The sequence below is a fragment of the Sarcophilus harrisii genome, chromosome 3 (genome assembly GCF_902635505.1).
Source record: "Sarcophilus harrisii chromosome 3, mSarHar1.11, whole genome shotgun sequence".
Classification (NCBI taxonomy): domain Eukaryota; kingdom Metazoa; phylum Chordata; class Mammalia; order Dasyuromorphia; family Dasyuridae; genus Sarcophilus; species Sarcophilus harrisii.
Genome location: NC_045428.1, coordinates 380,975,317 through 380,993,038, shown reverse-complemented (window position 1 = coordinate 380,993,038; position 17,722 = coordinate 380,975,317). Strand labels below are relative to the sequence as shown.

The window sequence follows — 17,722 nt, the reverse complement described above, 5'->3', positions numbered from 1 at the left end:
TTCTACCCCCAGAGAAAGAACCTATAGTATATGAATACATTTTGAAACATGCACCTTAAAGAAATTTTTTTTTTATTTTTTGGGGGGTTTCTGGTTTCTGTCACAACTTGACTAACAAGGAAATGGTTGTATGACTCTCTATATATCTATATTTGCCTTCTCAATAAAGGGGATGGGGGAGAAAGAATGGATAGAACTTAAAACTCAAAGTTTTAAAAATGAATGTTAAAATTTGTATTTATATGTAACTGAGAAAAAATAAAGTACAAAAATTAAAAGTTATCATAACACATCATTACAGATAAACATGATCATATACAAAGAACAGAAAACAGGATATTATAAGATTTAACTTTTGTTCCATACACATCATATTCTTCTATGTCTGTCCTCTTTGACTTCTTGTGTCTTGTGTCTCCCCAGGAGATAATCATCTCTAGTTCAAAGTCCTTTTTACTTCTACATCCCTAAAATATGTATTATGTACCTTGAGTAGTATATTCACTTTTAATCGTTCACACAATTATCTCAAAATACATGCTACTTAGGTGACAGTAATAAGAAAATTTTCTATCATAAACCTGTCTCTCCCACAAATACATAGAGCACTGCAGTGGTAAAGGAGGACATACACGTGGAGTTTACTAGTAGAAAAGACATACACTTAGGTAGTTAAAATAAGACATCCCTTTTATGATATAGAATCACAAATTCAGTCTCCTCATGATGGCCTCCTGATGCTTTCCCCAAGACATGTAATATGTACTGCACACATTACTATGTTGCAGAGCTTCTCCACAACTTAACTCTTCAGCTGGATCATTGGATTCTACTTCCCTTTCAACTCAATCTCCTTTTGAATGTTATTTTGCTGCCTACCATTGTCAAGGAAAAGAATGAAGACAAAACAATCTCTTCCTGGCAATGTGATGGTATATGAAAAAGACAAAAAAATAATCCCTTATGAGCTAGCACTCTTTTGGATAGCCAGATAGAACTTCTTCAACCAGCAGTATTTCTTTTATTTTGAGTGATTTCTTAGTGATTGTAGCAGAGTTGAGTATCATTTAAAGTGTCAGGATGAATAGTGGCTAATCCTTCAGCAAGATAATGACAGACTGTCCTCTAAATATATCAGATATATAATGAAGAAATTTTTTCATACCCCACTAAAAGAGGCAGAAAATGTTGCCTTCTCAATTTTCCTCACTATATACAATTTTTAAAAATTCATATTAAATTTACCATGGTAGTAACAAAACTGTCCTATCTTCATTTTCCACTTCATAAATAGCTTTGCTTTATAACAAATAAATATAGCAAAACAAAATAAACATTGTTACCATTGACCATACCTGCAATATATGTCATTCTTTGCCACTAATTCATAACCCCTTTGCCAGGAGTTGGGATTCATGATTCATCACCCATATTCTGAAGTCACGACTATAGCATTGATAAAAAATTTTCAGTTGTTTCTATTATGTTAGTCATAGTCCTACTCCTAGTTTGTATTCATTTATGCAAGTTTGCCACATTCCTTTCTTCCTTCCTTCCTTTCTTCCTTCCCTCCCTCTCTGTCTCTCATTCCTTCCCTCCTTCCTTGCATCCCTTCCTCTCTCCCTTCTTCCTTTCCTATTCTTATTTTTATATTTGGCAGTTCTTATAGCTGAAAATTATTCCATTATACTCATAATGTCATAATTTATCCCACCATTCCCAAATCAATGGGTAACTGCTATTTTAGTTCATAGTGGTTCTTTTTCTCTTTAACCATTTAGAGGTATATGTGTGTCTGGTAGTAAGATCATAATTCCTTTCCAGAGTGGTTAGATCAATTCAAATATCTAACAGTACATTTTTGTTCCTCTCCTTTGATATTTCCTTCAATAACTACCATTTATCCTTGCCACTGTCATATGTGTGATGAGAGTTGTTGGTAATTATTGCATTTCTTATTAATGATTTTGGAACATTTTTTCATATAATTATTGATGATCTTCATTTACTTTTAAAAATGCCTTATTTCAACATTTTTGACCATTTCTCAACTAGAAAATAGCATTTTATTCTTATATATTTGTGCCAGTTACCTTTTAGTTTGTTTTAGAACCTTATTAAAGAAATTAATAACTTTTCTTAAATAATTTTAATTTGTTTAGATTTACCTTGTGTAAAATCTTTTTAAAAATTTAATGTAAAGTCCTTTTTTGTGTATAAAATTTTTAAAAAATGTCCATAAAATGGGTTTAATAATATCTACCTTACACTTTGTTGTAAAGACTGATTTGAGATAAAACATAGTAAACCTTAACATACCATAAATACCAATTATTATTTAGACCAGTAGTTGTTCTTTGGTTGTTCAAAACAGTTTGCTGTTGTGTTTGTTTCTGAATCTTATTGATTAAATATGTTGCATTGATCAGATTTTCTATTTTTTAAATATTAACAAATGGGATTTTTGATTATTGGTTGTTAGCAAAGCTTCTAAAACTGTGGGTCACAACCGTTTATGGCATCCCATAACAATGTGGAGATCACAAAATATCAAAATATTGATCAACTCTGAAAAAATGTTGAAGATGTCCTATATCCTATAGTATTAAATATTCCTCCAAGATTTAATTGTTTGTATAAAAATACCCATCTCATTAATATGAAAATTTGATTTCATCTTTCAATGAATAATTATTTTTAAAGAATTGTTTTTTTTTTACGGTAAAATTATATGTATGCCAAAGAATTATTTTAAACTTATTTTTTTTTTTTAGGATTTATTATCAGTATATGTTTGATTTGTATACCTCCTTTATATTCCTATATACCTGGGGTCACATAAAAATTTCTTGGGTGAAAAGGAATAGAAAAAGTTTGACATTCTTGTTCATAGTTTTAAGGGACTTGGCCTCCTTCCATCCATCTTTTAAATTATTATTTCCCTTGTGACCTTTTGTTCAGTCAGATGAAATTTGTTACTATCTAGCATTATAAATTATCTCTTTTGTATCTTGATTGTTATAATATTAAATCTGGAATTACTCTAGATAGTATTGTCCTTTTTATTCTATCAAGGTAGGTCAATCACAAACAATTCTATTCTAATACTTAAATATCTTTTTAAGTAAAAAAAGTATTTTTTCCTGTAAAGTCCTCTGTAGTTAGATATTGTTATTAAACTTTTTTGTATCAGTTTGCTGAATTTCATTAATTTATTTGTCCATTAAAAACAATGATTTCTTTGGTTTTATTTCCAAAATCATGAGTTCAGTTAATTTTAGTTAAATCTCTAGGATTCTCTAAGTGAAATAGTATATCACATAAAATAGCATGATTTTCCTTTTCTTTGTGTTCATTCCCTTAATTTCTTCAAATTTATAATAATTGGCATTTCTAGGAGTATAAAAATAATAATGGTAACAATGGACACCCTTGCTTTACTCTTGCTTTTACTGGAAAAACATTTCTCTATTATATATAATGTTAGTTCTTGGTTTTAGATTTATCATAATAGAAAATAACAATATTTCTATGTCTTTATGTTTTTGACATAAAATTTTTATATAAAAACATATATACACATGTGTATACATACATACATATGTATATATACACACACACTCCCATATATATATATATATATATATTGCATTTAGCACAATAGTATCAATACTGCAGCTAAGTGGAGCAATGGATAGAATTCTGGACTGGAGTCAGGAAGGCTCATCTTCCTGGACTCAAATCTGTCCTCAGATACTTAGTGGCTGTATGACATCTGGTCAAGTCATTAATCTTATTTGTCCCTGTTTTGCCTCATCTGTAAAATGAGCTGGAGAAAGAAATGACAATCTGCTCTAGTAACTTTGCTAGGGAAACCCTAAATGGGATTATGAACAATTAAATGCAATTTAAAATGACTGAAAAGCAGAAACGTTAACACTGCCCTGCTTTTCCTGAGTCCTTATCTTAATTTCCTTCTTTCATTCATGGTCTTTCTTTTTTTAAAATTTCCATCAAATTAATCCCACTCTGCTTTCACCGTCTTTCACAAAAAGTAAAATAAAATGAAAGTTCTTTCTTGTAAAAAGTAAGTATAATCAGGAAAAAAAAATCATACATTGGCCAGATGTGAAAATAATACATTTGCATCTCTAGATCATTACACTCCATGCTAACAGGTAGAAAGCATCTTTTATAATCAATCTGCAGGAGAGTCCAGTGACTTTTAAATTGTTTCTCCTTACATTGTTTTCCAGGCCAATATTTTTAAATTGTAATTACTTAATGCTTTTCTAAATTTTCAGTGTTCTATTTCTTCTAGTACCATTATGTCACTTAGCTATAATTACTCCATTCTCCTTTTTAATGAATCTACCACCTGGGGCAGGTTTCCCACTGGTATTCTAACTTGCTTATTCTTCTAGATTTTCCTTAAAAATCTATCATTTAATTAGCTATCTTTTGTCTTACTTGTTCCATTTACTCTTAGATAGAAATTTTTATACTCATTCCAATCTTTTTGTCAGGCTCTGATTATACTTTACAAAATAACTCTTTTGGCTTTATTTCTTAGGCTTCTCTTCTTTAAAATATTTAATTTTATTTTTATTAAATATTTAATTTATTATTCTTGTTTTTTATTATTGTTCTTTTAAATCTGCATCATTTCTAAATGAATCTATTCCCTTTCCTATATTGTAATATTTCTTCATCATATTAATAATTTTCTTCTGTTACTCACTTCTGCACACTAAGTTCCTGAATTCAGAATTTATGCCTACTGCAAGCTTTGCCACCTTTGGTACTTTTTAAGGGAAGGGATTAGGCTTTTGCCTCAAGAAAGTTTCAATGCTGCTGATATTTCCATGTTCTCTTTATATAGTCACATTGTTTTATATTTTAGATAGATGTATTTCTTGGAGGAAATGGTCTTAATTTTAGTTTTTCATTTTGCCATGTGAGCCAAAAACTCAAATCGTATTACCCAGCAAATAGTGGACCTTGTTTTCTTTACCTAGTTATATTACTTCTTTTTCACTGTCCATTTCCACTTATATGTATGGAAATTTCTTCATTTGAAATATATGAATGTATATACGGACAGCTTTTCTTGGCAAACCTCAGGTATTCCTTAGCTACAAAAGCAGAGACCCTTGCAAAGTTAAAACAAATAAATAAAAGTAGGATGTAATGTCTCATAGTTTGTGAGACCTAAAGTGTAATATCTTTTTTCAGCAGACATTAATAAGATCAAGAAAAGAATGATCAAAAAAAGGGGCCTTAATTTTTCCGGAATGGAAAAAAAATACATGTCTTTAATCCAATGATTTGGTAAAGCTGCATTGTAAGTCACTGCTCTGTTGTGCCTTTAAGAGGTAGTCTGAATTATATCTCTAAAGTGCCCAGCATGTTTCTGGTTAGTAAACATCGTTAGTGACTTGCACATTAAAGAAAATACATCAAAAAGCGTCGGGAGATTAAACGTATTTTTTCCCTAGCTTTCCTGGAATCTATCATTTTATGATCCCCTACTTTCTTTTCCTGTAACAATAACTTCTGTTCCATTGTTTTAATTTCATTTGTAAGCCTGAGATGGGCAGATAGGTTTCTTAGTGATTTATCTTTTGTATTAATGAGGACAATGTTTTACAGCTTTAGTTGGATCTTGTTAAGTTTCCAGGAAAATCTTATTTCAAAGGCAACCTTTTAAAAATAAAAATGGAATCCCAAACCAAATACTTCATGTCATGGGTTTTCATTTCAGCCTTCTATCTTACTGCATTGTAAAATCAGTGTTAAGGTCTTCAAAAGGACTTGGACACCTGATTACAATGCATGAAAATATCATTTATGCAACTCCTTGCTCTGTCACATTTATTTTATAAAGATTGGGGGATTCATTTTGATATATTAATTCATAATATTGGATAATAAAAATTAATAATAGAAGGATCATTACCTTTTCCCATTGAATTTACATTGAATTTGAATGGAGGCAATGTTAAATTTGCATGGTAAAAATTTACTCTAATTTATAGAGTTAACATTCAATAACTTGCTGTTGTAACAACATGAATAAAACGATGATCACATCAGGTTTTATATATACACACATAAATCACACACATTCATACCCAATATAATTTCTGTTATGGTTTAGTACTTTAGTATTATGTTGTTTCTATTTAATGAAATTATATTAATTTTCTATTTATATGATATTCTTCCTGATTTGTATTCTGGAATCATTAAAAATAATTGTGATTTTAATTGTATAGATAATAATGTTAAAATTTTGGGGATTACTATATATTCTGAATTTGAGGTGCTAATTTTAAAAAGATTATGGATTTTTAAAAATAAGTTGTACTTTAATTCTGTTGGGAATTCTAATATTAAATTGATGGTACTAGGTCAACAATTTTGATATTACCATTTGCTTGGTTTTTTAATATTATGATTGGCAGTCAGTGAAACAAAACAAATGAAAGTTTCCAAAAAGACCATTTTTTATGTATAGGTATAAAATGGAGATGAGAGCATTGGGATAGATGCCCTCTTTGATCTCACATGCATACATACATACATTTTTTTATACATATATTTTTACCTACATTTCCATATCTCAATCTAATGATTCTGAAAGCAGGAAAAGTTTTAATATAGTGAAAAGAATATTGGATGTAGAATGAAAAGACTCAGGTGGGAATCCCTGTTTCATTACTTATTAATGATATAATCCTGGGCAACTGCCTACCTTTTCAGCGGCTTATTTTCTTTGATTTAAAAAAAAAAATTAAAAGTTTTTTTTCTGTTTTGAATAGAGAATATGTTCATTCTAGGTATGTCTGATTTTAAATGTAGTCTTTAATGATCTTTTGCAAAGAATATAAACTTACCAATAAGGAGAAAATGAATAAAATATAATATGATGAATGGAGACTCTTTTTTGTGTTTATAGAAAAATAAAGAATTATTAAAAATTATTACCTGTAATATTACTATGTGTTTCAGTTAACTTTTAATTTTCCTTTGGGGAGTATACATGCAAGGACACAAATTATAGTGACCCTACTCCTATAATGATTTTATCATAAAGTTTTTAGATTAATAGAACTGCAGTATTTGAATTGCCATGTGAATTTATGGTGAGTACAGTAATAAAGAATAAAGGCTAATAGGTTGGAATTTCAACATAAGTCAAAACAATATTCATTCCAATTAAAGGAGAAAATGTGCCTTCCTTTGGAATTGATCAGAAAAGTAAAAGCCCATTTTTTTTTATACTTGACACCTTACAATGCAGGCATGGCTTAGTTAAAAGTGGCAATGACTATTTTTATGCAGTCATTCTAGTAAATTTCTAGAGGCTTTATAAATTCATTTTAGAAAAAATGAGTAAATATATCATATGTGCAATATGTTTATGATATTAATCATTGGATACACTATATTATAGGTTGAGTATATTTTATCTTCACAGACAACTATGAAAGTTTAAAAAGTATTTTTTCTTAGTGCTTTAACATTTTACATTTCAGTAATAAAAGCATAAACAATCTCTTACACCTTAGAAAGGAGCAATAATATAGCAAATATACTATTATTGTCCTTTACTTTATAATGTTTAGTAAAGAAATAAACACATACAATTATTATAATGTCATTTATGATATTTAAATGATTAATCAAAGTTTAGAATTATGAAAAATTGAGTTGCAGAGTTTTTTGTCTTGCTTGAAAATTATAAAAATCAGTTTAGCATTTGATATTGTAATAATTTCTTGTTATTCAGTTGTTTTCAGTCATGTCTGACTCTTTGTGACTCCATTAGGAATTTTATTGACAGAGGTATTGGATGGGGTTGCCATTTCCTTCTCCAGCTCATTTTGTAGATGAGAAAATTAAGGCAAACAGGATTAAGTGACTTGCCCAATTACCTAGCTAGTTAGTGTCTGAATCCAGGTTTGAACTCAGGAGAATGACGGCCCTATTTAATGTACCCCTTAGCCACCCTCAATAATTTCTCAGCATATACTAGCTTGTTTTGATTGCCAGCAAGAACAAAAAGTAATTCGATTCTCCATATATCTAAATCTCATGGTTCTGAAAGCACTAAAAGTCTTAATATAGTTGAAAGCACATTTGGTGTGGAATGAAAAGATCTAGTTTGGAATCCCTGCTTCATTACTTATAACCAGTGTCATCTTGGGCAGCTGCTTGCACTCTCAGTGCCTCATTTTCTTTAGGTGTCAAATGGGGGAGAAGGAAAGTTTAGGATAGATGCTCCCTTTGCTCTCTAGAGCTTTGGATTTGTGATACTAAGATCTTGTTTCATAGGGTAGTTTTTGCGTACAGTGCCATAGTCCAGGTCAGAGATAGGGAACTTTTTTTCTACTAAGGACCATTTGGATAAGAGTATTCACAGAGCATACAAAATTATCAACTTAAAAACTCAAGCAGTGGAAGGTGGTAGTACCAAACTTTCAGCTCATCATTACCTGAAATTGCCTTGTTAGGGCCAGACCAAATGATTTTGTGAACCTTCTGTTTTCCATCCCTGGCCTAGTTCCTGAAGATGTGTTGAGGGCACAGCTTAAATGTCTACAATAATTTTCTTGTGGGATTTCAGAGTAAATTGTCACTGTTACTGTGAGTTTTTTTCCCCCCAGGGTACGATGGTGTAATAAAACTAGATTAGGATTTATTTTTACCAATGAGTCCTAGATTCCCAGGTTGCTAGAGCTATAAAGACCCATAGAACCATATAGAAGCAGATGAGGAAACTGCCCAAGAAATAGAACATTATTCATGTGTGTTTTTATATGTGTGTGTGTGTGTGTGTGTGTGTGTGTGTGTACACATACACACAGTTCTCAGAATAGGAAAAAAAACATGAGAATGTTAAATTATTTATATTTGTGATGTCACGTATAAGATGGTTCTCCTGATAACTAGCATTGCCTTAAATGCCTTATCAATAAAAAGAGAAGTTGAACTGCATTATTTTTCAAATCTGGACTAACTTTATTCTATATTCTAAAACTTAGATAGGGGACGGCTAGAATCAGGAAGACTTAACTTCATGAATTCTAATATGATCTCAGACATTTGTTAGTTGGGTAATCCTGGGCAAATCATTTAATTTTGTTTGCTTCAGTTTTCTCAACTATAAAATTAGCTGAAGAAAGAAATAGCAAACCACTTCAGTATTTTTATCAAGAAAACACCAAATGGGATCACAAAGAAGTGGACATGTGACTGAAGAACAACAAAACTTTAAGTTATTTAAGTTTTTTCAGCCTTAGTGTAGAACAAATGAGAAGCCTGCTGGTTATAGAGTGAGACCAATGAGAAAGTGTGTATAATGGATAGAGACTGACCCTGAAGGTAGGAAGATGTACATTCTAGTTCTACCCCTAATATATAATGACTGTGTGATTCTAGGGAAGTTATTTAATTTTTTATGCTCTAGGCTTCTCTCTGAAACTGTCAGTTGCAGAGAAAGTGTTAATTTGAATTGATAGTGGGAGTTTCCTTATCTTAGAATTCCTTACACTAATGAAATCACAGGTCTTTTCCCAATCCCTATTGTAAGGTTGCTATAACAACCTCACAGTGACATAGTTAGAATTTACTCTTAAATTCCAGAAGAAAGTTGCTGTATAATCTGGAGTTGTGCTAGTAAGCCCCAACCCCCTCCAGTCCCCCAGGTATATGTTATGGATTAACTTTTATTTGTGAAAACACTGTAAAATGATATATTGTAGAGACCTATCTTTTCGAATCTTAAATAATTCTTTAATTCTCAGTCAGTTATGAAAAAGGGACTGCTCACCCTTATTTTTATGGCTTTTGTGTCTCTAAAAGATTTTTATTGACTTCGGTACAAATCAAAGTATCTTCTTTTCAACCAAGATTATTAATGTCAATATAACTCTGCTAAAATATCTACCATGAATAAAACCTAGGAGGAAAGAAGCCATGTCTTATCTATTCATAGATTTGAGGTTAGATTGTGCTATTGTGTTTCTATCCTAGGATTTGGGGATTTAAACATTAAGCAGCTTGTGAGGATTTGCTGTTAGATGATTCTACTACTCATCATCGTGGTCAATAATAGTTGAAGTTGAGCTCAGCTAAATCTCTTGTCTTGTGGCAGAATAAAAAAAAAAATTTAGAGACTTGCTTTTTATGTGATGAAAATCCTTAAAATTCAAATTTATTTTATCTATAACGAGGATATATTTGTGTTTTTAATGATTTTTTTCCTCCTTTTTTTTTTCTTTTTAGGGTAAAGTAAAAGAAAATCAAGCATTTATTTGGCTGTGCCTCATCATCATGAACCGTGCTTTTAGCAGGAAGAAAGGTAAATAATATGAAGAGATAAATTATAGTTGTGTTTTTTATTAATGTTGTGGATATAATTACTATTAAAACTGAATTTTAAAACTTTCAGTTAACTTGAGAATTAATATTTAATACTAGAATTAAGACTAATAATTTTACCTTTAAAATTTTTCAGCCTCTAAGTCATAATAGAAAATGCAAATTTATAAATTTTCTAAATTTCTTCCTTGGTGTGCTGTATCTGTGGTAAGGAAAAGTCCAAGTATACTCAGTCTGTGGCTATTCTAAGGTCATAGTTTGCAAGCTGATAGGTTAAAGAGAAATCAAATATTTGCATTTCTTCAGTCTCCCCTAGAGAATCAGAGTATCTTGGATTCTGCCCAGTTTCTCTTTTGTTACTTTTCTCTCTCTACCTACTAACTTTGCCATACTACCCAGAGTCCAGATAATTCTACTATTGCATCCTTTTCTGTAAGAGATGTGACGTGCCAAGTTGACAAGAAGAAGAATCTAGTACTATAATTGACATTGCCTTTTAAATTATTCTTTTCTGTAAGAGTTTGCTAAAGAAAGTTGACTGAGAATAGTTGAAGAGCTAAATAAAGGAAGAGACCAGTCACTTAAAAGCAAGGCAAAGTAAATATTATCCAGGTGGAACATTCAAGACGATTTTTAATATTACTTGCTATTATAGAAAACTTTTTGGAAATACAAGCAGGATATTTCAGAATGTTGCTTACTAAAGGTGTTTCTCATATGTCAATCAATACATTCAATATATCTTATATATCAATCAGTCTTTCAATGTAGGGTCTTCTCCTCCCCTATTTTTTTTTTTTTTTTTTGAACTAGGTAAAAGAGACCATTCTTTGCCTCATTTCTTAAACTAACCTTAATCACTAAATGGCCATTACCTCAGTCAGACTGAAACCTGGGAAAGACCTTAAGTTAAAAAGGCTAAGGTCTCCTACTTCATTCAGGGTCGTCTCCTGTCATCTGATCTATATCTTGCCACTGTATCCAGGTGGCTGAAGAAGAAAGAGTGAAGCTGGTGACTTTGTTTTTCCTTCCCTCACTTAAATCCAATTCATTTGCAAATCATGAGATCTCCTTCTTGATGTCTTGGTTCTCTTTGAGAACAACAAAGTATAACTTTTCATGGATGAAAGTGATAGTACTCCATCATTGGAATTTGCTATGGTTCTTTGTCTTTCTGTAAGTCATGGAGAAATGATCCGATCCCTGCACCTTTTTTTTTTTTTTTTTTTGATAATTTTAATATTTCCTAAATATCATTGTAACATTTACAATATTCGGTTGTTATATGTTATTCTTACTACATATCCTTAATGATCCATCTTAAGAAGTCTCATATATGTCATCATTGATTACATACTGCAATTTGTTTAATATCTATAATATATTCCTGTGATTTACAAAAATCAGTCCATAAATATAAGAAATCATCAATAATTTTAAAGGGGAAAAGAAAAAAAAAAGAAAATCAAATATCAATACCTGGGAAAGTGTCTTCTGTAATTTATATAGATTAAATAAACTATGCAAAGGATCCTAGAATTTAAAGAATATCAAAATATTCCAGCTCTTAACGCCATGCCTATTACATGCTAGACAGTTAATAAAAGTTTTATCAACTGATTTTTAAAATCATGGAAACAGAAGATCATGGAAGGGACCTTCCACTTCAACTCTTTCAATTTACAGATTAAGATACTGGAATTTAGGGGTATTAACAATTTGCCCAAAGTATTTTATTCTGAATTTAAGAAATAAAACAAACATTCCCATAATGTAGTGGATTAGAAAAAAAATGTAATTGCAAACCTACCATGTACCTACTATGTACAACTTGCTGTTACATATATATAATGAAGTTATCATGTGATTTCCCCCACCCTTTTTACCATCTTTTTCCATTAGAAGTGGGATTAAAATTAGATCCTTTCACTGCAGAGCCAGTGTCTTTCCACTACAAATCAGATCATTTAAAAAAAAATTCTTTAGCAAAAGAATCCTTTGAAAGTTAATCATTTCATTTAAATCTTAAGATTTTGGTGAAGAAATTAAAAAATGGGAGGTACCTAGCATAGAAGTATACTTTGTATGTTGACAAAATATTTAGAACAGAATAAAGCCTAGTCAAATTTATTATTTACTTTCAATTATGTATTTAAAAGGAATTTTAATTTATTAATTAGTATGGTTTACATAAAGATTTAAACATAACAATAGCTCACTTTTACAAAAGTATTTTGTAGTTTTGGAAGCTACTGTTCAGATATAATTTCTATTAATACCATGAACAAATGCAACCACACCTTAGCATGTAAACAAGTTGTCTTAGAAAACATGTGTGTGTGTGTGTGTGTGTGTATGTGTGTGTGTGTCTCTGTGTGTGTTGGTGTGTATGTAAGGGGGGGGAAGTAGGCAGTTATGTGAAAACTTGGGATGGATTTTTCCATGGAATTAATTTATGTATGTGTTAGTAAATTCTAGAATAGTTCACAAAAATCTGCAATGTCTCTAAAATCTTCACTGACCACATTTAACAGAGTTTTCATGGGAAAATTAATTTAGGATTCTAGTTTGAGATACCAGATCACATCTATCTCCCCATCCCACTGGCCTGCCACTACTATGGCTTCTGACCAAGCTGTCTTTTATTCCCTGGCCTACTGTGGAATAGAATACAACCAAATTCATTTTCACATAAAGGGCTCTATTTTTTTTAAAGGCTTTCCCAAATAGGCCATCCATCAAACTTTCCTCCTGCCCTTAACTTGCTGTTAGCAAAAAAGAAAAACTGACAGGGTTTAAAAGGACCCTTTCCTGTTCCCTTCCCCATCTCTTAAATGACCCCTCCCCCATTTTAGACCACTAAGAATCAATCATCCATTAGTGTTAAATAGCTATGCCTTTTTTTTTTTTTTTTAAACAAAGGACTGAAATAAGACTAATTTACATTTCTGAAGAAAAACCTTGTTCAGCCTTTCAGGGCTTCGGTTGGTCATGGGAGTTAGGATAGGAGCAGGAACCTGGGATAAATAGTATAATGTGGCCTCTGAAAACAGAGAATGATGACTTAGAAATAGACCTGTGTTTAAAGCTAGGAAAACAATAGCAATATTGCACAGACAAATTCTCATTTTATTCCCTACAAACTTCAGTCACCACCAGTCCTGCCATAGCCATATCAACTGGTCCAGGATTGAGGTGAAAATCATTCAGGTCATAGGATTTCAAACAGGAAGAGGTGATAGAAATTTTCTTGTCTAACTTTTTCATTTTAGAAATAAGAAATCTGAGCCCCAGACTGGTTAAATAGCTTGCATTTGGTCTCAGAGACAGAGTTATGTTTTCTGACTTTAAATTTAGTGATCCTACTTCTATTGAATAAAGGGAGACAGAAAGAAGAAAAGGTAAATTGTACTAAATAGTTGGTGTCAAAGTCAAGATGGAGTTCCTGTGTACACTAGAAATTTCTAGGTGACTTCCTGTATATAAGGGAAATGGGAAATAAGTATTTTAGGAATTGCCCAATATATAAAGATATAAATTAAATTTCTTTTCCTAAAAGGAGTCATGTCCTGTGCCATTAGGGTATTGTGTTAAAGGTTAAAGTGTATGTTAAAGACTCATTAGAACCTTTCATTGTATACATTTTCTCAGAAATTGAGCCTTTAAGGTCATTTACCCATGTCTATTCTACGTACAACTTTGGTTCTTCACTCTAATAGAGGAAGATAAGAAGATTGGGAATAATATGGTATGGCTTAAAAACAAATTCACTCCTTATTTTATGAAATGACATTTTCCTCAAGTGTGTATATGTATGTATTCCCTAACTTCTCTCATTCTCCCAACTCTGAGCTTTTCACTTTACTGGAGAATAGGTGCTAATTATCTGAAGCCATAATTATATATACCTAGAGAATATAATTAATGTTATTTTCAGTGAATTTTATAAGCATATGATATGTGCAAACTTCTCATTTGTAAAATAGATTAGTCTTGCTTCCAACATTGGATGGCCACATTAATATACTTTAAATGTCCTTATTTAATTATATAATGCATTTATTGCTAAATAATGTAGTGTATTTAAGTTGAAAGAAAAAGACCATCTGATCTACAAAATAATTGTTAATATAGCATATCAAATGTCTCAATTGCTATTTTGGTTATGTAAATTTGTTATGCCATTAAACCTACTCTCTTTAATTGATGTTACCAGGTACTTGTTTTATTTATTTTTTCAACCAAATGCTACACTAAAAGGCATTAAATATATTACTATTGATTCATTCGGAGAACTTTGAAAAAAAACTCTACTAAACAAATTACTTTAATCACTAATAATTTGTTAGTTAAAAACAAAATGTTAAAATTTAATGCATTTGGTTGTTAGGTAGCTTCAGCTTTAATATTAGTTATTTATCTTTCTGATTCTGTCTTTGTCATGTATTCTATTCATCACATCAAAAATGAATTATCTAATAGCAAACCATTAAGCACAGCATTCAAATAAATAGAACTAAATTGATTTAATGAATTGTGCTTTATTCTCTTTTAACTCATCAGCTGCCAAATAGAAAGGGATTTTTGTGTGGTTTAGCAGTTTTAAAATTCAATACGAAGATACGATTTCATGGATTTTTTTTCCCCATTCAAATTGGTTATATTTCAACAACCTGGCCTTGCTTCTCTCTTAGATTCTCAAGGTTGTTAGGTGCCAGAATACATATAGCAAGGTTTGGGAATGTCCTTTTATAAAAGTTAATATTTAGAGGGAAAATATTTCTATATTGAATATTATAAAGACAGATGTTACAGAATGAAGATAAAAAAGCTCATATTATCCCTATCTGACCTGGTTCTGTGTTTCTAAGAGATGGTGCTACTATATTAAGAAGTCTTAAATGTCAAGGGAAAAATCATTAAAAAAGAAGATCTCATTTTTTTTCTTATTTGTAAGCATTTTATTTACTTTTAAAAGATCATTCTAGAATTATTAAACTCTTATTTTGTTAGAACACACCTAAGGTAAGGTCACAATAAAGATTTTTTTTAGAAATAGTTTTTTTAAAGCACCTTTCATGGCTGTTTCAGTTTTGAAGTTGACATCTGTATTGAAAGCATTAGAACTGAACAATGAAATGTGGATTTGGTACCTCATATTTGCTGAATATATAATTAATCCATTCATTCAATAGTTTTGGAGAGCATTGTGATATGTTTTTGGCCCAACTTTACAAATGGCTATGTGGGTACATCCCTTTATGGGTATCCATGGTAACCTGAGCATCTCTAATTAGATATTAAGATAATTATTTTGATTATTAGCAAGTCATCATTAAATAACAACTTTGTAATGCCTAGATACTATCTTTATCAATAGCAGATTTATGATAATTTCACCAAAATATTTTTTTTGTTTTAAAAATCAAAAGAGCCAATTCTCAATAATTCAGAAAATGGAAGAACATAAATTATCTTCTTACCCAGAAATAATATAAACTATCAAATTCAGAGAAGCAGCAATATTTTTTGCAACTCTGAGGGGCAACATTGCTTTTAAAGGGAAGAGAAGAGGAAAGTTTAATTATATCAACCAGACAGAACTGGCCTGTAACCTGTGGATGGGATGACCAGAGATCAACAGAGCACGGTAGAGACAAGAGAATCAGATAGTTTGATTTCAGAGTGAAGCAAACAGCTTGCAAGAAAGGACACATATACCAGAGCCCCTTTCCTAGTTGGGAGCATCGGCTTTGATATGGCCAAATTTCTCCTCATACCAATGGCTGTACAGTGAGCTGAAGTGCTGACAATGAAGGGTAACAGAAAAAAGGTGACATGTTTGATTCATAGCAGGGCTTTATGACCAGAACGTGGATATAACAAGTGCTTTTCCAAGCTCAGAGAATACTTATTGTTAATCAAAGCAATATTTTGTCAAAGGCTGAGATCATCCACAAAGTGTGAAGGATTGTTGTTATGCCAGCTCAGCCTACAATTTGTTTGTGGAGCTTAGCTCTGGGTAACAAAGTGTCTCCAAGATGCCAAGGGAAATGAAATAGCTTCCCAACATCTCCCAAGTCAAGTCTTTCACTGTGTATTTTGTTTGAATTTTTATAACTAACTGAAATCTCAAATCCTAAATATTAATATAAATATACAACAAATTCAAAAGTAAATACAATTATTTTTGAATTATTGATTCTATTATTTCCTCCCTTAAGCATGTATCTTTAAAACTTAATATTTATTTGTATATTTAGGAAAATACAATCCCTGTATATGGTTATTACTAGTTAAATATTATTCCTTTTTGAAGCTCATTGGGTATTCATTAAACAGCAGTTTTTAGCATATCTGTTTCATTCTGTGTTTTAACCAATCAAATCAGTCAATAAGCATTTAGTAAACATTTGTCATGTAAGCACCAAGGAAACAAAGACATGTAAAGAGTTGTCATGAAGGAGCTCTAATTCTCTCTCTCTTTTTTTATTTTCAAAATATATGCATGGATAATTTGACAACATTGACCCTTGCATAGCCTTGTGTTTCAGATTTTCTCCTCCTTCCCCCTACCTTCTCCCCTAATTGACAAGCAGTTAAATGCAATATGTGTAAACAATTCTCTTGCTGCAAGCCAACAACAACAAAAAAAAGTGAGAATGTCATGTATTGATCTACACTCAGTCCCCACTCTCTGGGTGTAGATGGCTCTCTTCATCATAAGATCATTGGAAATGGTATCAATCATCTCATTGTTGGAAAGAGTCATATTCATTAGAATTGATCATCTTATAATATTGATGTTGTCATGTATGATGATTTCCTGATTCTGAGGAGTTCTAATTCTCATGAGAGAAAACAACATGGAAGTAATGAAGCACCTACTTAATATACACCAAATAGGTATATTTCAGACAAGAAGATGCCAGCAGATAAGAGAATTAAGAAAAGCCCTCTGAAGGTGGGATGTGAAGGAAGCCAGAAAAATATAGATGAGAAAAGAAAATATTACAATAATGGCCATAATAGTAATTTATATGGCTCTAGACAGATTAAAAATCATTTTTCACAATAACTCTGTAAGCTATTACTAAATCTATTTTATAAATGAGGAAACTGGGACCCAGGATGGTTGGTTGACTTGTCATAGTTCTATTTAGTATCTTTTTATAATAAGTAGTCTAATGCTCTTTCTATTTTACCAACACAGCTCTATCTCCATACTTCCATATGTTTAAATAAATATCAAGGGAAAATTATTTCATTGTTCATTGTTGTAAATATGAACCATAAAAAGAACATATTAATTAGTACTTATTTTATTTGTAGG

At 31.1% G+C, this 17,722-nt stretch overlaps 1 protein-coding gene across 12 annotated transcripts in view; it reads left to right on the top strand.

The window, feature by feature from the left end:
* Window positions 1-17,722, top strand: part of GULP1 (GULP PTB domain containing engulfment adaptor 1) — a 493,495-nt gene that overhangs the window by 222,733 nt on the left and 253,040 nt on the right. For 9 of the 12 annotated variants that reach the window (XM_031960337.1, XM_031960329.1, XM_031960335.1 and 6 more), the window contains exon 3: window positions 10,294-10,369. In XM_031960337.1, coding sequence (XP_031816197.1) covers window positions 10,342-10,369 — 28 coding nt within the window. In that variant the 5' untranslated portion in view covers window positions 10,294-10,341. Of the gene's footprint in view, window positions 1-9,614; window positions 9,714-9,884; window positions 10,011-10,293; window positions 10,370-17,722 lie in introns of those variants that run through there. The other 3 variants (XM_031960331.1, XM_031960342.1, XM_031960332.1) reach the window with 3 other exon arrangements.